Raw genomic sequence first — 24,686 nt, forward strand, 5'->3', positions numbered from 1 at the left:
AAAAAAAACCACAGCTAACTCTCTGGCTGCAAACACACCCTGTAGCCATATTGTTTCTCTTTTGGTGGTTCGATTTTTCAGGAAAAAAAATAAACATCACAGGGTGCAATACTTCTGATATAGTCTGCTGCTGTAAACAAGTGCATCACACAAGCACAGTAGACGATTCATCACTATCATGCTGCTAGTAATCTTACCTCATCCTTAACTGTTGATTTCATTACATCAGTTCTCTGTCTACACAAAATACATATTAATATATGTTTGTCCACATACATCCAAATATATTTTGTATGTGACCAGGAACACAGTAGGTACCTCCGACCTGGATTTTTTTGCTTAGCAGTTGGTAGTTTCACATTTTCAGGAACAGACTGCGAAGGCCAGGGATATATAACAGAAAGGTATGGCGAGAGAGAGGATTTCCAGTGAGTGACTAGAATAGCTCATCATGAGCAGGTTTTTCTGATTGTGAACAACAAGGATACATATGGTGCTTCCTGTGCATTTATTGGTGTAAATGGTATCTGAATCAGGCCTTAGAGCTTATAAATTTGTTCATTTTAATTAACACAGCAAGAGACACCCGTTGTCAGCTTTCATGCCCATGATGTGATCTGCTGGATACTAGCTAAGTTGTTGCATGGCAGTTTGGACGTTGTATACTGAAGACAACTGTTTGCATTCACACTGTATGATTAATGAGATACAATTCTTGCTAATCATAGAAACGGTATACATTTATACATTAACTACCTAGTCCTACACTTGCTTCTAACAATACCAAGAGCAAAAATCCACTTGAATTCATCTTCCAAATCTCAATTGTTCTACAAAGTAAAGACATATTTTATTTACACTTTCCTGAGGAGTTAAGATTCAGACCAACCTTCTTCCCAGTCTGTTTTGTAACTGAATAGCCACATATATGGGGCATATGAAAATAGCAGACCTTTTGATATGTGAGAATATGCAGTTTCCCCCAAGGCTATAAAAAAAAAAAAATCAGTGGGAAGGCCAAGATCAGAACTAAGAAATTTTTTGCTCACAGACACAGACTCAAGTTTCTGCAAAATGCTGTCTACTGAGAAACATGCTGAGAGCATCCTTAGGTTGATGTTGCTTGTTAGTTTGTATAGAATTGCTTTGAGACTGATTTTCCTCCTCGTAATATGAGGTATAGAGAATCACTTCTTCAGATGATTTTTAATGGGCACATCATTAACTACTGTCACAATAAAAGTTACTTCATGTTTAGCAGACATACCATTCCAGCCTCAATTTAGTCCATGATTTCTTCCTCTGAATAGGCTTATTTTTAATTAACGTATTTGCAAATGTCAGCATTGCTACAGCAGGTACATGTTTCTGCTTGTGTCTACCTTGCACCTTTACACTGTATCCAAACCTAACCTAGCATCCTTAGTGTGTACCTAATTATTTTGCACAAACTTACAGGTGAATCCAATGTGCTTTCCTGTATTTTTAAGCAACATGTGACCGGTGTTGTCCACTGTGATTCAGAACTAGCCAATGGTCCTCACTGGGCACAAAGCATCTCTCATTTATGGAACAAAGCCAAATTTGCTAAGAATTGCATGATTGAAAGGGTGGTGATTATTTTTTATTTTTTAAACTTGAATTCTTTACTTCATTAATATCATCTTGTCTTACCAAATGCCAGCATCTACTTCCTACCTCTGGGCAGGGTCAATCCTGTCAATCAGATGATCAATGGACTATCACAGGCACTCAGCTAACTGCAAATCACAACCTGTCCATTCTCATCCTCAGGCCAATTCAACAGCTCTACAACTGTGTGTATCTTAGAGCCTAAAACAGCCAATGTGGAATTCTTCTCATTACCACTGTTTCTTATTAAATCACACAGAAATGGCATGCTTGAAAAAAAAATTTAAAAATGGAGATTTGTTTCCACATAAAGTTATTTCCTGTGAATGCTTTCATACATCCTTTGCCTAACATAATTTTCATGAAAATGAAATATAGTCATAGAAAAACTGCAGAAAGCCATGTGTATTACCCAAGGGGAATTATACTGCAATGGTGTTCAGCTGGCTTACTCCAAAGGTCTCCTCTGGATCCCAGCAAAGCAGCCTGAAAATCTACCCTGCCCACCTCACCTACCAGAGTCAAAAGGAACAGCCACCAACACTTAAGGGTGCTTAACAGCAGCATGCAAACTTTTCATTGTGTTAATGAGACAATAAAGAATTCATGAACAGGTACAAGTAATACGGCATTATCCATCTTATATTCAAGCAGTATTTACTTTGCCCTTACTATCTGTGCCCGCCTGCCTGCCAACATTTCAGAGAAAATAAAGCTACAGTCAATTCCAAATACTGTCACATAAAGAGGTTTATCACATTTGTTTTCAGGTTCTTACCTTCTGCTAAGTCATCTAACTGAATTAAGAAGTACTGAATTATAAAACTGAAAAATTATACTACACTGAAAGAAAGGTTTAAACTTTTGTGATTGCACATAGTGTGTAGAAATCTATTTCAACCCATTCAGTTGCTTAAGAAAGTTTCATATATTGCCCTTGGTTTCCAGTGTTTCAAAACTGGATTAACCGCAGTAATACAGGTGGGGATATTCACTGTGCTAATCCACTGAGTTCAGTTCAAGTTTATTATTTTAAATACACTCCCTGAGGATTTTATCTTTTACCTCCACCTTCTTGTGCTCAGTGAGACTCTATTCATGAAGTATGAGAAGCACAAGGAGGGGTGGAACCTGCCTTTTTAATTATCTTGTACCAAAGTAGCTCCACAATGGAGTTGAGCGGCAAAAAGTCTCTTTATTTTAGAGCATCTCATTATCTGTGGGAGATCACGAACTGAAGGAAAAGGTATGTTGAGCATGCTATTGATTACAGCTATATTTGCCATGATTCAATAAGTTGAAATTTCATATACCAAATATTAAATTACTGAAATTATGCACTGCCTCATCTGCATCCATTTTTTTTTATTCACTTTTATTTGGCTGAACATTTTAATCTTACTTACACAGTGACTAACTAAAAGTAAATGACGCATTCCTAATATTATAAATATGAAAAATAGGGTGTGCTCAGGGACTGCAGTTGAATACATTAAAATCACTCAGTTTGCTAGTTAACATATTTCCATCCCTTTTATGTACAACCTTTCACATTCAGTTGGCAGACTGCAAATTCATGGCCTTATAAAAAACAGTCTTGATTTTCTGTTGTGACAGCAGAAATTGTCCAAAATCCCCAACAGTTTCCCTAAAGGACGTTCACTAGCTGGTACTTCCCAGGTGCAGCACAATCTGAATCTGAGGTGAACATCATGTCAAATTCCACTCATCTGTCAATGTAGTGGATTATTTCTTGAGAGACTGAAATTGGCTGCCTGGGATCAGAACACCATCAATCTTATTCACGTAGGGTGCGGAGAAGCTGCCTGAGAAAGGCTCATAGGAGGGAAAGCTAGGCTGTTTCTAAGTAGGTGATGAGGCAGCTGTAAAACCTTCACTCTATCTGTATCACATCTCTGAGTGAAAGATTTTGTCATTTTTCACATTTCCCCAACACTTGGTATGCATTCAGTGTCTTGCTGTTCTTGCTTCATAAAAAAGGTGATTTTTCAAGCTTAGGCAAATGTTGCAGAGCTCTGAATCTGCCCAGCTCTCATTTTTTCTCATAATGTCACTTGTTTCAACTGATTTTACAAAATGAGATTACATTTTCCTTTTACCTATCTGTTTAGCTGGGCTGTTTTTTCTTATTTCCTTCACTGGGGGACAGACTCAAATAACCTGCAGCATTACTTACAATTGCATTGTAATAAATATTTTGTTCATTTCTCTGCAAGTCCCAAATAAGAACCTCACCACTCAAACTTCAAATACTTTCAAACTTCCAGTGCCACCTAGCAAAGTTAACACCATTAGTTAATCTGATGCTCTAACATAGCTACCGAGAGCTGGTCTATCAAAGATTTAGGTCTATTCCTCTATACTGCATATATTTTATTACAAGAAAGCAAGACAATGCCAATACCTATGACTTCTGGACAACAAAAGTAGCTGGGAAAACTTGGAGTCATTAAGGTTGCTAAAGACCTGCACTTCAAGACTGTCCATCTATGAAGGTATGCCATTAGATCAAAAAACACTGAAGTACTAGCTGCCACATTGTTAAATGATTCATCGCTGCAAGTTAACGTTTTCCATCTTTCATTTCTAAAGCTCTTAAAACCTCTCCCACCTTTCTTTGGATCCAAATTTGTTAAGCGACTTTCTTGGCCCATCTAATTTTAACCAGATGATAATACCATGCTAGAATATGCCAACTCCTCAATTTTTAACATGACACATACTCTTCAAAGTGCAATTAACAGTTGAAAAAGTTACGTGATCCCTTTCCATTAATAAAAACACAATAAAACTACCAATGTGCAGTCTCTGTAGATCACAACAGTCTAAGTGAGCTGTATTCTCCACTGCTAACCTGTGGGATTTATTCTGAGTTTATAGGCATTTTACCCCATTGAAAGACAGTCCCAAATTCTCCTCTGGGCTGCACTTTTGCAACCCCATCAATTTTCAGAGGTAAACTCGAGAACCTGAGAATAACTGTGTCTCTCATTTATGCTAAGGCAAACACCTGACCTCCAGTAAACTCTAGTGACTATGAGTGAGATTTGGTGCCAATATTTTAAGTAACAAACCCATGTCCAGTTTGGGTCAGATAACTGCAAAGTTATCCAAACCCGTGTGTAGGGTTCAATTATATGGAACTTAGTTATCGGGCCTGAAAGTAGCTCATGGTCACAAGAGTGTTCCAGACGCCTTTAGAAGGCTTTGAACAGACTAAACAAGAAGATAGAAAAAGAAAGATCCCAGTTAGAAAAACACAGGTGCACATTCCACGATAAAGGGAACTTGGCACAAACAACCTCAGTTCAGGGGCTTATCTTGACCAATTGGACTAAGACAAGTCTTGCATGCTTTAATTAATATGGCCAATTATGTCCTATGTTTATGCACATGTACAGAGCGGGTATAACTAACTTTATCTTACGTTTGTGCGCGTGGACAGTACCGATGTAACCAATCACCATTTATGCTTGTGCGCGTGGACACCAAATGCTTGCATGCAGCAACCAATCAGAGTTTCTAAACAACTTAGAGAATCGTATAAGAATGATCAGCTAGGCTCAATAAAGGGGGCGACTTTAATCATCATATTGGTGGTCTATCGTCCGGGCCCCGCGGAAATAAAACCTAAACCCTACACCCGTGATGCAACAGTGTCCTTCTGAGTTATACACCCACTCGAGAACTGCACGAAATGGGGACAAGAGGAGATAGAAATAAGGAGAGAGAAAGAGACAGAGAAACCGAGAGGTTGTCTGAAATGGAATTCCTGTGTTGGGACGTTGTTAGAAGATGACATTAGAGGATAAATATTCCAACATCAGATTAGCAAAGCACAACACGTGTTAGACCGACCAAAAAAGATGCTGTGCAATATAAAGGCAAGCAACTCATAAAAGTTAAATGATAAAAAGGATTTTATGATTATTCATTAATTTATCAAGACAGACACGAGCACAGGCAGAGCGCCTGCAATCTTACAGCATCCCACAGCTGAACTCAGTCCTACCTGGTCTGTGCAGGTGATGCTGCTGGAAAGTGTGATGGAGGGACCCCTGACAGAGCAGCATTGCACAGGCACTTATCCACAAATACAGGACCCAGGACATTGCAGAGACCACTGCCATTCTCTAAACAAAATATTAGACAGGCATTATTATCCATTGCCTTACAGCACACAGAACAGTCAGCTTCCATTACAACATTTCCCCCCCCCCCCCCTTTTTTTACTCCTTTTGCTAAATGTCTTTTGTTTCTTGGTTATTATTCCCCCCTGCAGGATACAATGGTCATACAACAAAGGTCATGTTCAAAAAGGACAGCCGAGGTAACAGGATGTCAACACAGGAGCCTGGATAACTTTAATAATTCAGTGGTAAAAATGAAACTCTAATAATCTGAGGACTAAAAAAAAAAACCACACCAATGTAAATAGAAGGCTGGAAAATATTGCCACACTGGTCCATAGCTGAATTTACAATGGTGTTAAAAAAATAAAAATAAGAAAATCACACGGCCAGCTAGAAAAACATGATGTCCAGACAGTATCAAAACTACTTTAAACACATCAGATAAGCATACAGCATCCTCAGATAGCTGAGATGCATTTCAACAATACTCTATCCCCAAGACTGAAAGGCTAATAGTGACCCGGAAGGTAACAGTTTATTGTTTTTTTACTTTTGTGAGCATCAATTTTTAATCACGATGCTGTCTGCTAAACAAAGTAATTGTTTCTCAGAATTATGTTCTAATCCCCAGATGAAATCACCTTCCTTTTGTTTGACCTGTCTATGTAAAGGGACTGAAGTATGGCCAGACTGAATTGCAGACGTATTTTATAGAAGATTTGATCTTTTCACAAAGCAGATTGTATCAAAATATTAAAAAGATTCCTATGGTAAAGGAAAAGAGTCATTTCTTTGTCTGCTGGTGCTGGCATACTTGGCCATCCAATATAGACAACTGTGGGTTTTCATACTTGTACTCATTATTGTACTAACTGGCGAAATTTCCCTCTGACTTTTTAACTTCAACAGCTCTTTCTCAATGCCTGCGAGGATCGGGAGGTTTGCAAGGCTCAGCTACGCTACACATCGTCCAGATCCCTTAACAACACCTTCTGCTGCATTTTATATTGCCAAATTAATCAAACTTCAGGCACTCTCCTTATTCAGCCAATGACATGATGCCGTTTTCTATCTAATAATCCAATCAGCTGAACATCATTTTCACAGAGCAAGAAAGACTTTGAAAAATTAAAACTCTCACATAGAATAATCATGTCTTTACACAAAAATTAAAAAATAAAAAGTCTGTCTGTATCAGGGGGATTTCTGTAGTAAGAAAATTACCAACATTAAAATAGTGAAATACAGTGGTAATAAAATATAAGCACATAAAATTTTTCCTCCCCCTGATTTTAAAGCAACACACAGTCTTTGGGAAGCTTTTTAAGTCTAATTGGTTGAAAAGAACCACATAAACTGACAAGTATAATTAATAGAAAATACCAAAACATTATTTTGATCAGCATGAGGCTCTTCCTTTCTCTGTAGAGTGTTTGATGCACTGCTTAGCATATAATTAATTTCATTTCCGACTGTTTACTCTGCAGTATACAGTGTACTTTTTCTCCTCTCTTTAGACCCATTTATCTTGCAAAATAGATTCAATCCTCTCAGATCAGGGAGCTCCCAGTAGGCTTCCTGTGTCTTCAGGAATTAATGCTTCCTTGTCATATTTGGTGCTCCCATGCTTTTTATACAACAAGGTAAGAGGGAAAGGTGACTCTCACATAGGGATATTTCAGGTATTCAGGTTATTTAGCCTGAACTTTAAAAATCCTAGCCAAACAGCGAAGCAAAGCTAAACTTCTACAGCCTGCTAAATGCTCCTGTGTCTTTCCTCCGGCACCATATTCTGAGCCACATGGACAGCAGACTTACTTAACCCACTCAGGCTTTATTATTAGCTCCCTGCCTTTTTTTTTTTTTTTTTTTAATAAAAGCCTGTCTCAGACTACACTATTTCAAGGTACCTTTGCTCAAAACCCAGCTTCTCTTACAAACATTTCTTCATGCACTTGTTTGTCAGCAAACTGCTGTCACACACACACTTTTACATAGAGATCATCTTATCATTAGTAAAGAAACACAGCAGTGAGTATTCCTCCAGTTATTATCTGATGAGTTCCAGATCTGGTTTCTGAATCTTAAATCCTAAAGAAGCTCCTTACCTGAGTAATCCAACCAAGAGCAGAGCACTCTATTAGTGTTCATTGGAAAGATCTAACACTTTTTTAAATCCATCTGTATCACAATAAGGGATTTTTAATGGCTTCCCAATAATCTTCTTTATCAGGATTAAAAGGAAAAAAAAAAATCTCTTTCGTTACAAATCCTGTTGCCAGAGTAAAGAAGACATCTGAGCTCTCAGACTCTGCCGTCAGAAAAGTGGCCAAGGTTTGAGGGGTGGAAACCTTCTCATTTTCACCTTTAAATCATCTCCTAGCATCACCTTCTGCTTGATGAGACCTTTGAAGTGATCTTGAGATAATTTGCAGCTTCCAGGATACTTAAGGACGAGGAGCAGTTTATGTTTAACGACAGAGCAGCCTCACTCCAGCGCAGGCAGTGCAGAGTAAGGCAGCTGTACGTACACTGCTATACGATGCTGTAAGTACCGTAGCCTATTTCAATACATCCCTGCTCGGGCAAGTATCACATGCCTTAAAGCGACACAGCTCTCGGTTGCAAGCCCCAGCCAGGCACTCTGCTAGTTGCTGGGGCTTAGCAACTAGAGCTGCATTTAAATACCGGCACTCGGACTTTGCACAGAGCAGAAGAGCAGCTGGTTTCGTCTGCGAGGAGCAGGTATGAATGGGCAGAGGAGGGTGGAAGAGCGCCGGTGGAAAGGCAAAGCCGTTGGAGAGACGAAGGATTAAATACCCAATGAGCAATCTGGGAGATGCGTTAATTCTGCCGGCAGAGGCTTTATTCCCCAGGCGTTGTTCTTGCACTTACTTGCAAGAGGCAAGTGAGACTTAAGGGAGCCTCTTCCATTTCACGGGAGAGCAGCACATGCTTGTGAACGGGGAGGAGTGGTGCAGGGAAAGTGTAACAAAACACACGGGAGAGCGGGAGACTCCTACACACTCCCATGGGCTTTCCAGCACCTTGCCACAACTCTGAGTGAAATCTTTCCTTCCAACTCCATTTCCGATGCATCTCAGCAGACAATAGCGAGAGAGCTCTGATTTATTCCTCCTAAATGCTAAAGCTCAGATACACCAGATTATTTATTACAGTTATTTATTTATTGTCCACATCTTAAGTGGCCATTTACAGGAATGGAGTGGTTTCCTCTCCCTCTTGTACCATATGTAATTATTTTTTTAAAGAGCCATTGCATAGATTTAATACATACCATTCACTTAGCATTATGACTCTCACTTCTGCCTACAAAAGAAAGAAGGCTTGGAGACAAAAGACAAACTTCCATTTTAAGAGCTCAGGGTGCATGCTATAACACAACATGGGATTTCCCCCCCCCAACCCCTTGATAATGTGTGGTAGAGGAGTGTATATACCTTCACTGCTTACCAGCTCCAGACACCAAACAATAGTAAATAAAATCAGTAATAAGTACCCTTACTCTCAAGTACCTCCTTCTCAGCACCCAAGGACACACATCTCAGTGGAGATTCTCACCGAGAGGCGCGATGAGTTTACTCCACAGGCCACCCGCTCCTGTGGAGCCCCTGTATTTTAGTGGGTAACACATATTAAGAGATTGGCCCTGCAGACCAACAGGAACATTATGCTGGTCTCTGCCACAGTGCTCAGAGCAGCTCTATATTACAACCTCAAAAGAATAAAGCATCTGGGGGGGTGTGGGGGTGACAAAGTGACACAGGAGAGCATTGGCAGAGGATCCCTCCCCACACCACAGCCACCATTGCAGCATGGCTCCCATCAGGTCCCTGAGCAGTGCCGGGGAGGAGAGGACGGCTCGGGACAAGCCTTGTGATGACCAGAGATGCTTTCAAGAGGTCAGTGCTTTTTTTTTGGTATGAGAACACATGGCACAAGTATGGTTGGGGATATAATGTTCTGTTTAATAAAGGTTTTCTTGTTTTCCCCAAGAATTTCCTTAGACGCTGGAAGGCGGTCAAGTACTGGGGCAGTTGCTGCTACTTTCTGGCCTCAGAAGGGTCTAGAAGTGTCCAAGAAAGCTGATGAGAGGCAACCAAGGCACACCAAGCACCACAAAGTACTGATGAGCAAGCAAGGAACCATGACCTGGGATCAGGTGTAGCCCTGGTAGAAGACAGTGGGTGGAGGACTGCTGCGGTTTGCTGCCAAAGCCACAGGAAGGCTCCAGACCTTCCCTCTTTCCATGGGAATATGGGGAGCTTTCTGCAGCACCTGAGAGGGGCAGGTGATAGGAATTTATTTTAAAATAACACCTGCTTAACAAGATATGTTCCCTCTAGGACTTGTGAGGAAACTAGGAGGGGAAGGGTATGGAGAAGGGAGGTGTGAAGAAAGAGGAGGCAGAGGGGCCTCAAGAAGCAAATAAAATCTTCTAGGAAACTGAAAGGCCTTGTGGACAGCAGGAGGAATCAGACACATTGTGACCACACACCTTGGCAGAGCAGGCAGAGACAGATTTATGCAAGATACAGATTTATGTAAGGTACAGCAGAACTGTCACTCTGCCAAGCGCTGCTAACTCCCAGCTCCATGAGGCTAATGCCACCATAACCCCTGACAGATGCTGCTATTGCTCAGGACAAGCTCTGCAGAAACATGGGACATGTTGCTTCTGCAGGGTAGGGGGCAGATCAGAGGGACAGAAGAGAATATTAAACAGCCTGCGCTTGCAGTCTCTTCCCTGCCCTGGCTCCCAGCATCAGACAGGAACAGAGGAGTCCTTGGCAAATCTTGCAGAAACAATCTCACACCTGCTTTGATGTCTTTGCTGCCAATTTTAACTTTTAGTGGACCAACAAGACATGAAACAGCTCCTCTCACCATGCTTTGAGCTAGGCACAGTGTCATCTTCATCTGATGCTTTGGGGCTTTACTTTAGCCTCCTCACTTCAGGAGTCACTAGCTTTGACAGAAGGGGATGATGCTTTACAAGTGCCCATGGGCCCACGTGTTGAACGTGGGGCTACTAACACTGACACGTCGGAAAGAGAAAATAGGAAGGAAAAACAAGACACTAGTGAACGGTCTGCACATTTCAAAACCCTTTCTCATGAAAAGGGAAGACTGAAAGAGTAGTTTGGCTCTAGAAAGAAGGGGGATGGGACAAAATGTTGTGTCAACCAGCCTGTGCAACGGCAGCTCCCGCCAGAACTGGGGCAGGATGGATCCAGGCCCTGCAGAGGGGCAGAACAGCCTTTGGATTATGTGGTCTGTGCCTGGCTGCTGGGAAGCGAGGTGTCAAAAAGAGGTCCTTCCACCTCCCCTCTGATACCTGACAGCAAAGAGACGAAAGGACAGAGGCCAGGACCTGAACTATCCTGGTCAGAGGGCATGGAAAACCGCCTATCCACAGCTCTGACGGAAAGACTCCATGGGGTTCCCAGCAGGGTTGCCAAAAGCAGACCATTACACCGGCATGATATTTCCAAAGTGAAGGTAGGTTGCAAGGGGTCAGTAGGCAAACTGTCTTTGAGGCAGGCTGCCTCACGCACACGAGGACTGAATTCACAAGGACAATAGCCTTTTCCTCCTGGTTCCACCATTCATCTAGATATGCCAAGTGAATGACAAAAATAGGCAAATAAAAATAAATGCTCTTCACTGCCTGAACCTCTATTTATCACAATTTTCTGTGCACATAGAAAAGGAGAACATATGCAACTTGGGCAGACTCATGCAGACAGCAGATTGGTACTTGCACCCAAATAAGGGCCTCTGGCCTCTACTTTCTGCATGCTGCCTCCTCTGCCTCTCTCTTCTCCTCCTCCTCCCCCTCCTCCTCCTCCCCCCCCCCCCTTTTCTGCACATAGAAATTTAACACAACAAGTCCCAGGCATGTATTTTACACGGTCTGAAGAAGGCTCACCACCTTTGCAATGCAAAGCTCTTTAGTTCTACTAGTGCTCCTGGGACAATAAAGCTTTGCTTTTCACCGATTTTGTTCTCCACCTCTCCCAGCTGCTTCCACCCACCCTACAAAGCTCTTTCGTATAGACCCAAACTCAGTCTTCACTGCTGCCTGGGCAACAGGCAGTGCACATTGCAGCTCCTCAGTACCCACATGTTCTCACCCCAGGTGAGCCAAGTGTAGTCAAACAGCAAGTTTTACCTTACCTCTACTGAAAGCCAAATTAATGACTCTCTTATGTCCACAACATTTATGGAAGTTGTTTTGTTGGTGTTTTTTTAAATCTGGCAGAGCAGAAGTTTTGCTTGGCCCCCTGGCCTCTCCACGCAGCTTGTCTTCCATTGAAAACCAGCCCACATGGAAAACAAGCAGCTAAGCGTGTGAAGATTGAGCTGCCTACATGCGATAGCCTGAACAGCAGCCATGAAGCCCAGACTAAAACAAGTCAAGCAGCAATTCTCATGCAGGGCCCTAAGCCTCCCTGTGTGCTTCTAGCTCTTCGTTTCTTTCCCCCATGGAACAGGGAAAACAAACACTAAAGCAGATTCTTTTGGTATAGGGAGAGCACAAGATCTATGGGCTTCCTAGAAGGCTACCTGCACATCGCCTGTGCTCAGCCAGCTGCTCACAGTGGTGCTCCACTTCCTCTCTAGCCCTTACAATATATTCCCAGAAAAACCTTCCCTGCCCTGAGACTTCCCTTCCTCAGTCCCCACCACTTTTCTTCCTCTCTTGAAGGACATCTGGTCCAACCTCAGTGACTGAACCGAACCCATTTCCTTTCTTTCCTATGTCTTCCACAACAGTGCTAAATCCTTTAGTCTATAATGTCAAGATTTCTTCTCCTTTAGCTTTTCCAGTGGCAAGAGAAGATACACTGGTTTTCCTAGAGGCAACCATGCTGACCATGAAATGCTCAGCTAGAAAGCCACACAATTTTTCATGAAGGAAAAGCATCAAAGAAAGATTTGGTGATTTGCCTGGCTGTGACCACAGCCGCTGCTGGCCAAACACAAAGACTATACACACCAAAAGCCTGAAGAAGCACAGCTGAACAACAACATGTGCAGGGAAACCATTTCCCCTAGGAGCCTGAGGGCTGGTTTAGACAGTTATTGTCCCACCTCAAGAACAGTGTGCCAGGAAATTTGCTCCATTTCCAGCACAGGTGCAGCAATGCTGGTATAGGGAACCATCCAAAGACACAGCAAAACCAGGGAACAGCACAACACCCTCAATGGAGAAGCTCCGCTTGCTACACAGAAACCTGGTGGCTCCTTCCCAACCACTTATTTCACGCCACATCACTGCAATACCTCTCTCCTTGCTACCTCAGCCACACCAACCTTGTTTGGCAGAAGCAGCAGTTTTGTCAGGCATCCCCTGCCCCCAAATGTACAGGGAAGATTCAACCAGCAAGATGGCATAGCCAAAGCCATTAGGAAAAAAAAAACAAAAACAAAAACAAAAACAAACCAAAACCCACACCAAACCACAAGAGCACCATAAGTAGCTTGTACTGGAAAACAATGAGGAAATAAATAACAAGTCTGAATATTGACAAAACCAGGGAGAAGTGAGAGCAGAGCACAAAAGGAAAGATTTTTCACAGTTATTTTTCCCAGCCTACCTTAAAGGTGCTGCTATTCCTTGTTAACGGGATGTCTATTCTTCACAATTACTGTGTTTGGGAGGTAATGACTCTGCTTCTTACATTTTTTCCATGCCTAAGAGAGGAAAGAAAGAAAAAAAAATGAACACCTAAATTTGTCAAGGAAGTTTATATCAAAAAGTTTATGTCCTAGTTATTTTTAAAGTATGTAGGACAATGCACAAAAAATTCTCAACCCTTATCTATAACTTGCCATTAGCCAACAAGATCAGTACTTGCTAAGGATTAACAAGATAAATTATCTGTGTAGTATATTATCATCATGGAACAAAGTTTTAATAGTACTCAATATATTCAAAATATAACCATAAAAACATAACTGTGCTCCAGATATCATAGCAGGTAAACATAACCTTCATGTAATGGAGACAAGCTGTTTATTTAGTTTCAGTTCAGAGATACCAAAAAGCAAAGAAATGTAATTTAAAACAGCCCTAGAGTGATGCTGGTCATGGTGTTCTTGTCAAGTAGTGATAGTGTTACCCTTTATCAGCCATACATTAGCTGGAGAGATCATCCTGATCTGAAAACCCAGAATCTCCTCCTCTCATTGATTGTCAAGTTCTGCATAACACAAACTCAAGAGCCTTCAGCTCAGACATTCTTGTATTAGCCTAGTTGAACCCATTACGTGAAATACTACTGAAATAGTCCTAGTTTCATAATGAACTATTACTATTGTCAGTCTGCAGTTGCCTTTCCAGGCCAGCTAAAACCACACTACATGCAAGACTCATCTACAGCAGACAAATCACAGGCCAGAATACATGAACTGAAAATTAGTGTATCTATAGTCAGAGAGGACACTTGGTATTTGATTTATCAGCTTCAGTATGTCAAATATCAGCCCTCAAGCACAGGTTTAGTGTTTACTTTTGCCGCTGAAAAGTCAATTTTTACATGAAGGTACAAGCATTTTCAACATTCACAACATAAATAAAATAGAAGCAAAGTAATTGAGACACTTTGGAAAGCAAATTCACTACGGTGAGTTCAGACATGGTCACTGGGCTGTCTTCACTCCCTCTGGGCTTGCTATATTCCAAACTTTCAGTTAAACTTAACAAACACCAGGTCTCCGTTATTTCCAGGTAATAAAAAAAAAAAGAGGAGGCTTCAACAGTAGCTGAAGTAAGCCTCTTCTGTCAAAGTTCACACATTTCAGACATAGAAATGGAGGAATCTAGGATACCTAGGAAACAAATTTCTCCCTATAAAATTGCAGCAAGTCACCCCCAGCTTGATACCCCACCTCCTTCTCAGCTGCACTGGGCAGAGTCCCCCCCTGGCCCAGCCAGCCTCCTACCTTCTCCTGGCATAGGGAAACTAGTACAAAAAGCAGCCAGGAGCCATGGCAAACAGCTTGCCACACAGACCAAAGCTCAAAAATACATCAACCCTTTCCTGGCCACCCCCAACCCCTCCCATCACTGAGAGGAGAAAGACCTTCCCCAACACACCACGAAAGCCCAAAGCACAAACCACGTACACAACCAGGAATCCACTCCACCAGCCCCAGAAGTCTAGTTACCAAGCACCAACCTTTCGAAAAAACAGGTCTGAGCTCCCAGGCAGGTTTAACTCTTGTTTCTCTCTCCCTCTAACTCAAAAACTTCTTTCCATAAATTTCTGGCTGCTTCCTCCACTTCTAAAGCAGACACCACCATCACCCCATCCCACACTTCTCACCTCCTCCCCCCAGCTGGGAACTTTTATAAACTCAAACCACCTGAGCCTTTAAAGGGTCCACAACCTAGTACAGGGATGACCTGGTTTGAAGGCTCAAAAAACTATCAGGTGCAAAGTATTTTTTGGTTAGAGTATATCCCAGCGACAAGGCACAAGGAGGCTGATTTGGGAAATACGCCAGGATGGTTGTGCTGTGTGCTAGGAAACACTGCGTGGAGCTCTGCTATGAGCTTAATGCCTCTCCTGGCTGTGAAATGTCTCCAGGCACCCAGGTATGGCACAACCCAGCACCTGTGCTCAGGAACATCTTATTTTGGAAAGAAAACTTTGGCTGGTACCTCTGCAAAAGGAAAATGCAAGGAGCTAATTCAGCTCTGCAGTGTTGCACTTCTGGTCTTAGTAACTCCAAGTGCTACTCTGAAAATAGCACATTAAAGTCTACTAACTCTGCATTGGCCCCAGCTACAGAGGAAATCTCAGCTCTTATATTACACTAGGGGATTGACCAAATAGCTTATTTGCAAACCCATGTATTTGCTTCTACTTTATCACAAAGAAAGCCAGCGGTGGAAGAAGTATTAACAAATTGAGAGGTTTCTTTGCTACTTGCCCCCTGCAGCATGAAATCTTATAATGGATTCACTATATGATCTTAAATTATACTTCAGTTTATTACTTCTAAAATGCCCTGGATTCTGCAAGGGCACAATGTGGCTTCCACACACCTATTTTAGCATGCTTGGAGATCCTCAGATTAGAGGTGCTACAAAAGGAAATTTGACTATGGATGAAATACACTAGTGTGCACTACTATAGCCTAGAGTTTGTAGCAAAATCCTTGAAAAGATAAAGCAGGCAGACAGGGACAATTTCTGACTTCAGTTTTGTTTATGAAAAAAACCCCAAACAACAACAAAAAATTAGAAAGCAACACAAAAGACACCCTTAAAGAGGTGGAAACAAGAGATTGGGGAAAGTTGTCGCACTGGAACAGAAAAAAGTGAGATTCAGCATGAATGTGTGATATACAGCAGTCAATGTTTCCCTGATGCCATCACTTCAACAAACACAATACCTTAAGATTTAATTCCTCCTCACAGCTATGGGCTTTGTCATTATTTAAGAAAAACACTCTAAGCAGTCTCTTCCACACCTCATCTACTTGTTTGCAGGGCTGGGCAGAGAGCTGCAGCTGTACTAGTGCTGGAAATGGTTAGTTGCTGAGGAAGGAATTAGTGCATGAAACGAACATGGAAAAAAAATCATATACTGTTCTGCCTTTGCTTCAAAACAGGTTGGTTGATTGACAGCAAACCCTATATAATAATTTCTTCCAGGCAGATGGCAAGATCACGATTTGCTCTTCAGTTGCAATTTTCTGCTGCCTCTCACAAGCAACCTAGCTACATGATCTACCAATAAGAAGGGTCTGGGCTGTTTTATATGTGTTTTATAATGCTCACATCAAAACATATGGATTAATATTGTGACTAGTTCTCATATTCCATTTTGTAAAAAATTTGCCTCGAATTTGCCTCCAACATCTCATAGCTGATCGTATGTAGATAATAGCTTCAGAAATCCACACAAAGGCCACTTGTAAATTCCTACACCACCCCTGACAGACAATACTCTTTTGAACATTTGCGTAGGTGTTGAAAATCTTGCCATACATCTCAAGCTCTCTCAGCACATATTGTTTTTAGGCTGCCATCTGCTAATGCACAGTTCCACCCTAAGAGAGATGCAGGAGTGCTCCAGTCTCCAGTCTGTTCTGTTTTCAGATTTACTCTTTTATTCCTTCCAATTCCCAACACTCAGATTCTGTCAGTCTTAACCCTGATGGCAGTTACAAAGTTCAGGAGACCCATTCACGCCACTGCTAACTTGCTGTGACAAAGAAAATTTATTGAACACGTATCCAGTCATTTGCTTTAATGAACCAAAACAACACTTCGTGCAGTAGTGTCTCTGGAAGCAGATTCATTTGTCTCCGTGTCATCTGGTTTGCACGTAGAGAGGTGCTGGGACGATCAGGAACTTTTGAAGCACTCATTTCCACCACATGTATACTAAAAGCATGTGTATTAAGTTGGTGGCAAGAGAAGAAAACAACTCCCAAAGAAATAATGTGGGTAACATCTTGAACAAAGCAAGCCATGCACATCACAGTGGAGAATGTTGGGATCTAATTATCATAGTAAATAAGGAATGATGAACATTATACTTGACTGATTTTGTTCTTCACTGAAATTGTCAGCAGTACTCTTTCTTTTTCTTACTGCTGATTTTGCTTCACTACCAAGCACATTAGCAAAATTTATAACATGATATTTAGTTCTATTTTTTTGGTTAGAAAACAAATTTATAAGGGATAATTTAGGTTAAGTTTGCTATGTGGGATCCATCACTAAAATATATTGGAAGCTACAAATTTAACTCTAGGAAACTGAGGAGTATGTTATCACATGCCAGCTGAAATTTATCTGCTTTGATCCTTTTTTTATATTCCTCTTCTCCCACACATCCCTTTTACTACCCCACCTTCTTCTCAGGTTTTCAAAGATTTTGTTTTCATTTGCTTCTGAATAAAATACTGGATTCTTCTGGCATTGTAGGCTCTGTACATCAAATTGTTGTTCATGTCACACCCTGACTGCTGTGCACCAAGCAGAGAAGTCAGAATAAGTAAGCATGCACAATGGCACAGAAATCCTTCCCATATTGCTTGCAAAGCATGAAAGTGAATAAAAGAGGACCAAGAAAAGAAAACATAGATTGGAAAATGAAACTATAAAGGGGGGTGTGTTTAAAGGAGGCGCAACTAGTAGTTTTGCTTTTTTTCCAGCCTCTACAGCAATCCTCTCTCTCATTCCCTCAGCTGTACAAAAATGGTTTGGTAGACTCAACTTATATATTTTCCTTGATTTCAGTAATCAAGGTAAGCCAGAACAACCTTTTCCATTGAAAAAAGATTTCTTTTTACATCTAAGCAACAGTAGTAGTTTTTGTTTCTTCTACCTATGCTTCAGCAAAAGATTGCAACTGCCTTTTTACAAGCTTTTAGTTGCTAGAGATATAAACTCTCTCTTCAAAGTATGACAGATGAATTGTCATGCAATGAAATATGATACCTTTCAGAGAGCCTGAAAGCAACTAATAGATTTTCAGAAAAATGCTGAAAATTGGCTTAATGTTGCATAAAGATATTTATGCAACCTGGAATGAAATTCTACCACAAGCAGAGGGCTAGGCCCTACTTATGATATCAAATCCTTCTTCTGACAGTTTGCATGGGTCTTTAATGGACCTGGGGTCATTTGCTGGCCTTCTGAATCTCACCTGATACAGTCATCATAGCTAAATTTTAAATACGAATCATTTTCCAAGCAGCATAATATCCAGTTGGCTCCTCCTTCCATTTCCCCACAGGGGGCTGAAAAATGTTTAACTGTTCTCTTCACAATTAAATTCATGAAACACTTAAATTCTATGGCAGCCAGACACCAAGGAACAGGAAAATCATTTCATCTCATAATGTTTTAGAGCCCCTAGGCAAATGTAAACAGTGTATGCTGTGATAGAGGAAGGATTTACTGCTGTTGCTGAACAGAGAATCTGCTGATTTATTTTTAATTCCAGTAGATTTTTGAGGGTAATTTATTTATTACAGAATTTTGGTGGAATTATTATTTAGGAAGTTTGAACATACCAGACCCATTTGTGTGGAAATGCATTTTAAACAAAAAGATACAGAACCAAATCAATCTGTATTGAACTAACACTGGCCTGTAATAGTGAATCATTATTGCACTTACTCTCCTGCCAGAGCATAAAAGGGGGTTTGAGCTCTCTCGCATATCACAGCTTCTGGAGTCCACGTAACATTTAATAGGCTACCACTGGAGGTGCTGCTGAAGCAAGCTTAAGCTTAGGCAGAGAAGTGTCTAAGTGACGTTTATATTCTTGCAAATATTTTACCCAAGATTAGTTTCATTGATTTTGCTGAGAAAAACATCACTGAACTCTGCACCCAAGTGCTGGTTTAACCATTCATTTATATATGACTCAGAATGACAAAGGTTACCATTTTGAGCCAGTATATCTCTGTTAGTATATCAAATTCATAGAAGCATTAGTAAAAATATGACTTTATGTCATGCCACTTACTTTTACAGTAAGCACTTAGCTCTACTGGAGTGTAGTCCTCTGCTTCAGCTGTACTCAGCAGCCTTGGGAACTGTTTGGAAAACTAAAGGAGGGGAATTTCAGTTCCATGGCAGAGCTCGGGCCACGAGTCTTCGACACCAGTTGGGAGCAGTGGATGTGGGCATGTAGGGACAGCCATCCACACACCAAATGTCTGTCTCTGTGGATACCAAGCTCCAGCAATGACCTGTCATCTTGTGTCCTCCTGTCTTTTTGTCCCGTCCAACCCTCTGGCTCCTATTGCAGTCTGCGGGTTAATACTTTGGGCAGAAGCCACCTCCTTTACATCTACGTGTATGAGATCAAGCGCCGGTAGGCTGAGCTGTGACTAGAGCCTCTGGCCATCCCACAGCACAGCTAAGGAAAATCGTAAGGAGTCGTAATCTGATCATCACCATATTTGACAATTCATCACCTATGTCTCCATTAAAAGGTGTCTGCTTATTATGCAAGTAATTAAAAATCCTTTTTGTTCTCTTCTTACCCTCCATGCTTATTTAGTAGAGCGGAGAGTAAACAGGAGACTTGTTTAAACAAATGCATAATTTCTGAATTTCTCTTCCAAGATGCCACAGAAATCGCTCCAGAATATCTGTCTAGCTGGCATCCCCCTGAGACTGCTTTAGCTCTTTGCTCTGGCTAACTTGAAGCAAGAACTTGAACCATATCTCAGATAACTGCTGGAGAGAATCAATTTTCAATTTCCTGCTGAACTTCAGATATATATTTAAATACTCAGTACTGCTGGCATCTGGAAAGAAACCAACAATAAAATCAAGTGGTCAAACTACTCACCTGATAAGAGAAAAATCTGCAATGAATCAAGCAAACAGGGGACTCAGACACAGGCCTGAAGGGTAAATTTTCTCAGCACCAGTGTAAAATCAGTGCCACAATCTTACTGTCGTTTTGACAAAAAGTGCCTAGTTACTCAATGGCAATTTCGTATAAACCAGAATATTTCTGTAGAATTCACAGTTTGTTTTAAAGAAGTCTAATTTTTTAGTGGAAGGGAAAAAAATAGATTAAGTTTGAAATGAAGTTGAAATTAGAGGGAGTGTTGATAGTGACTTAATTAGAAACAAGGTTCAGTCAGAGAACTCTGCTCTTACAAGAGAGACACTGGAGAAATGCTGATCTTCCTGAAGACAACGAGAGTTTTGTCATTGTTCATGGCCAGACTTTCATCCTCACTGCATGTTGTTATTAGGATACGAGTCTCTCAGCTCAGCAGTCTGCAGGTTTGCCTACTTGCCTTTATTTTTCTCAATCTGCAATGTCTTTAATAACAAACTAATAAGTAAATACAACAGCCCCTGAAGAAAATTCATGCTTAAACCAAGGACGTTGGAAATATTCTTGTGACAAGACTTATAGCAGTTTTGGCTGAAGTGTTCTTTGGACAAAATTTTAACAAATAGACTGGTCTTTCCCTAAAACATTAAAATGTTATCAAGTGAGAAACAATGCTTCCTGGCTCAGCCTCTAGACAGAACAGCAAATGCATCTTATTGCATTCAGAAGGCAAAATGTTAATTATGCTCACAGAAAATCACAGTTGTGAGGATGTATGAAACTGGAATAAACAAGCCAGGAAGGATGACAGCAAAAAAATCTCAGCACCTCTAATTGTCCTGCAGTTTTGCAAGGTGTTGCTGCTTTAAGGGAATCGGAACAATAAAATGCCTCCCTCCCCTTTACCAACTGTTGTAAGGCTGCTTCGGGGAGTAGCTCATGAGAAGAATGAACAAATACTTTTCTCTACAATGCTCTGAATGTAGGAACTTGTAAAACACTTCTTTGAAGTCAGTGTGATTGCAAACTGAAGAGGGAAAGCCATGCAAACAGTATTAAACCTGCGTCTCGGGGAGGTTTTATTCCCAGCTAACCTGCTCCTGCAGTTTGTCCAGACAGCTGACATGCCAGGAGCCTTCCCCAATTTGCAATGAGCTATCAGCGTCTTGCAAACAGAAAACAAAGAGAAATGACAACAAGGTATCAAATATAAGCTCATCTTGATGCCACTGCTCAGAAGGGAAGCAGCAAACAAAATAATAGGCAGACTGGTGACAACTTCAGAATTTTTTGGTTTTCAGAGGTGTGAGAGTAGGATTGGAAAAATTAATTGGGTTCCAATTTTATCCTTGCTCTGTGAAAATGCACGAGCAACTACGGGCAAAAATGCCAATAGTAGTAATAGTAATTGTAATAATAAATATGACAGGAACTGCCTGAAAAATATTAATTTGCAAAGTTAGAGCTTTTCAAAACTCCTACCCAAGGGATTTTTGGAGGCTGTTTCTTGCAGAATGACAGAACTACCTTTTTAGTAGGATTGAGACACATCCTCCTGTGTGGTATCCCTGCAAGACAGCATAGGAAGGCTCCATAATTCTATGGATCTGAGGGAAAGGGTCGGCTGCATCCAAGGAAAACCACTGTCTGTGACATAATGCCTTCCCCTCCACCTCTGTGCACCCTGTCCACTGCTTTCCCTGGGTTTTCAGGTCGGATGGTACCAGTGCAAAAGCAAGGAAAGGAGTGGTTCTCCGTGGCCAAAAGTGAGGTAATATGAAGGAGACCCACCACTGCTTCAACTCGGCTTAGCTCATTACATCCTCCTTAAATTTTAAAATACATTCTGCATTTTTTGCACAGAAGAGCTTTGGAAAGCTGTACTCTAATTCCACTGTCATGGAAAGCAATCGTAAAGCTCCCGTTGCTTTAGAAGAGATAGATCTATATCAGTGCTCTGCAAAATCCCACCCTGCTGTTGCAATGCCTTCATCTGGCTTGAAAACAGAGTCATACACCTAAGTTGAAAAGGTCCTTCTTCAGTAAGGGGTGACAGCATTGCCACAGGAGCAGATTCTTCGACAGCCATCAAATGAACATCAGCGTGGGCAGACTCAGCCACCCCTTCGTTTGGAGAAGTATGTATATAGTCTGTGCGTAGTAGCGTGAGCTGTTGAGGAGGCTTTAGGTGTTACGTCCACCTTAGCCTGTAAATGGGTGGCAAACCGTGGTCCCAGCTGAGAAGACATGTTTGTGTATTGGTTCCACAGATATCAGTGGCACACAGGGGATTGAGGTAGTTGAGAAAAGAAATCTAATTCAAAGTCATTTGGCTCTAAGGGTAATTTAACCATCCTGGTATTGCTGAGTGATTATGTATATTTGAAAGAGAGAAGAGCAAATACCCAAAGGCCTCTTGTTTACAGTGTTGCAATTTCAAGCAGTCACTATATGGCAGAATGGGGTGCTCATAACACAGGAGATAATCCAATATGATAGTGTTATCAGCACCTGAGGAGTAATAAGTGATCTACTTCATATTTACCAAACATACCAAGCACTCCGTATTATGTTTACCTAATGATTAAAAGGAGCAGTAAATGGAATGACTTTCTTTTAATCAGTATGTCAGCTTGAGCAGCATAATGAAATTAGTCAGGGGTGACTGTAGTCTTTTGAGCCAAAAGGGGCATTTCATTGCAACTTAGTTCTAAGGTCCGTAACATCGCTGTTTCCATGACAGGCCATTGTGTGATACTGGGTTCCTTATTCAAATACAGTATATCCAAAATTAAAACAAATGCCCCGTTTCTGTATTTTACTGTATCTACTCTCCTAGCTTGCAAGTTCACCAAAGTCTCAGCCAAGGATTCTTTTTCTTTAAGACACATTTATTAATCGTTTGTTCATGTCTACCTGCGTACAGACGGATGATAACTGACAGTTTATCCCAGTTATCATTAATAACTGTTCATGTTACGATCAAGCTGCATCAACTCATACCTTCACTTGCATTCATCTAATTTTTCATTTAATTATGAAATTCAGAATGCTTCTCTTACAGGCAAGCTTGCTTACTTAAAAGGGCAGGGATCTGTCTATTTGATTGCTTTTAGAAATGTGGTAGATTACACTATTTAGCTACTCTTATTGAGATGTGGAATATATAATACGTTTCCTTAATCCTCAAATATAAGTTATTGTCACTCCCATGGAAGCTACAGCAAATGAAAGTTTTAGATGCAAGCAAATCCAAATTGAAAGAAGTCATGTTTTCTCAATGCTGAGAAGGTTTAACAAATTAATGTAGACACTAATGAGTATTACTAGGCTTATGTAGGGTCATGGAAAATTAGACTGGATTTTAAAGCCATTATTACAGATTTTCTCATTGTTACATGCTCAACTCTCTACTATTAATATAACTTACTTTTGCTTTTGGCAATTGGACAATGTTTGAGGTTCAATGGCATGGCTCTCTTCATATTTTTTTGTTTCTTTGGTAACCATGTTATTTTCCAAACTTTAAGGGTTTGGCAGGATTTCATTTCTAACTTTAACTTACTGGCTTCTTCCAGAAATTTGCTTTGTATCTATTCTGCAAAGAAAATTGTTGTGCAACACAGAGTGCTTATTTACCTCATTTTCCAATCAGTACTTGATGGAATGGTGTATGTCACCACTGCTGTAAAAACATCTATAGTAAGAAAAATACCAGTTTCTTAAAGATACAATGCTGAGTTCTGGCCTGATTAAGTACCACTGGAGTCAGCAGTTACCAGAGTACAAACAGGAGCACAATTTGGAGGTCTGTATGTGGAGTTAGCATACATAATACATGTCTTCCATTCATAAAGTATATTATCCTTTGTTTCAACACAGTAGAATGAACCTGCCAGGATCCACAGCTTGCTCAAAGGTGAGGAGCTGAGCTGTGGAGGACACGTTTCACCCAGTGCAGCTTCTTGACATTAGAGGGCTCCATAATCCACGGAGTATGGCAAAAGTGAGTCTCATTTTGAGGTCAATAGAGATGACACTGGAAAGAGAATTATAGACTCCTCTTGGAGCTGTGGTTTGATGGTACTGTAAATTCAGCTTCTGAAGCCCTAGTATTAAGTCAAAAGCATCACAGTTGAAAATGTAAAGAGCTGTTCTAGTATAAAATCATTCTACTAGTTTATATTGGTTTAGAAAGTTTGAGTGAGGCTTGATTTTACAAAGAGTAGATCACATATCATGGATCCCTCTCACATTATGATGGATCTGATGTCATACTGGTATCATCTATCTTCCCAGGACTCAGAAAAAACTGGCATATGCTGTCTATCAGGGGATCCTGTTGATGAGACACAAATGCAGGGAGTGTCCATGCCTGATACAGATTAAATCTGCATCTAACCTTGGCTATTATAATTGCAGAACCACAGCTGCATGCCACGCTTGTCATCCATCACTATCAGAGCTCTAGAAGGAGCTGTCAGCACAGCAGCATGACACCAGGCAATGGAGCAGAAGCATGCGGTCAGAAAGCCTGGGA

General features: G+C 40.9%; 1 protein-coding gene across 5 annotated transcripts in view; it reads right to left on the reverse strand.

Annotated features, from left to right (window-relative positions):
* TAFA1 (TAFA chemokine like family member 1) overlaps positions 1-24,686 on the reverse strand; it is a 349,166-nt gene that overhangs the window by 228,011 nt on the left and 96,469 nt on the right. For all 5 annotated transcript variants that reach the window (XM_075052567.1, XM_075052563.1, XM_075052566.1 and 2 more), the window contains 2 exons: positions 13,412-13,508; positions 5,666-5,786 (listed from right to left, as the gene is read on the reverse strand). In XM_075052567.1, coding sequence (XP_074908668.1) covers positions 5,666-5,783 — 118 coding nt within the window. In that variant the 5' untranslated portion in view covers positions 5,784-5,786; positions 13,412-13,508. The remainder of the gene's footprint in view (positions 1-5,665; positions 5,787-13,411; positions 13,509-24,686) is intronic.

The sequence above is a fragment of the Buteo buteo genome, chromosome 21 (assembly GCF_964188355.1).
Source record: "Buteo buteo chromosome 21, bButBut1.hap1.1, whole genome shotgun sequence".
In the NCBI taxonomy this organism is placed as follows: Eukaryota; Metazoa; Chordata; class Aves; order Accipitriformes; family Accipitridae; genus Buteo; species Buteo buteo.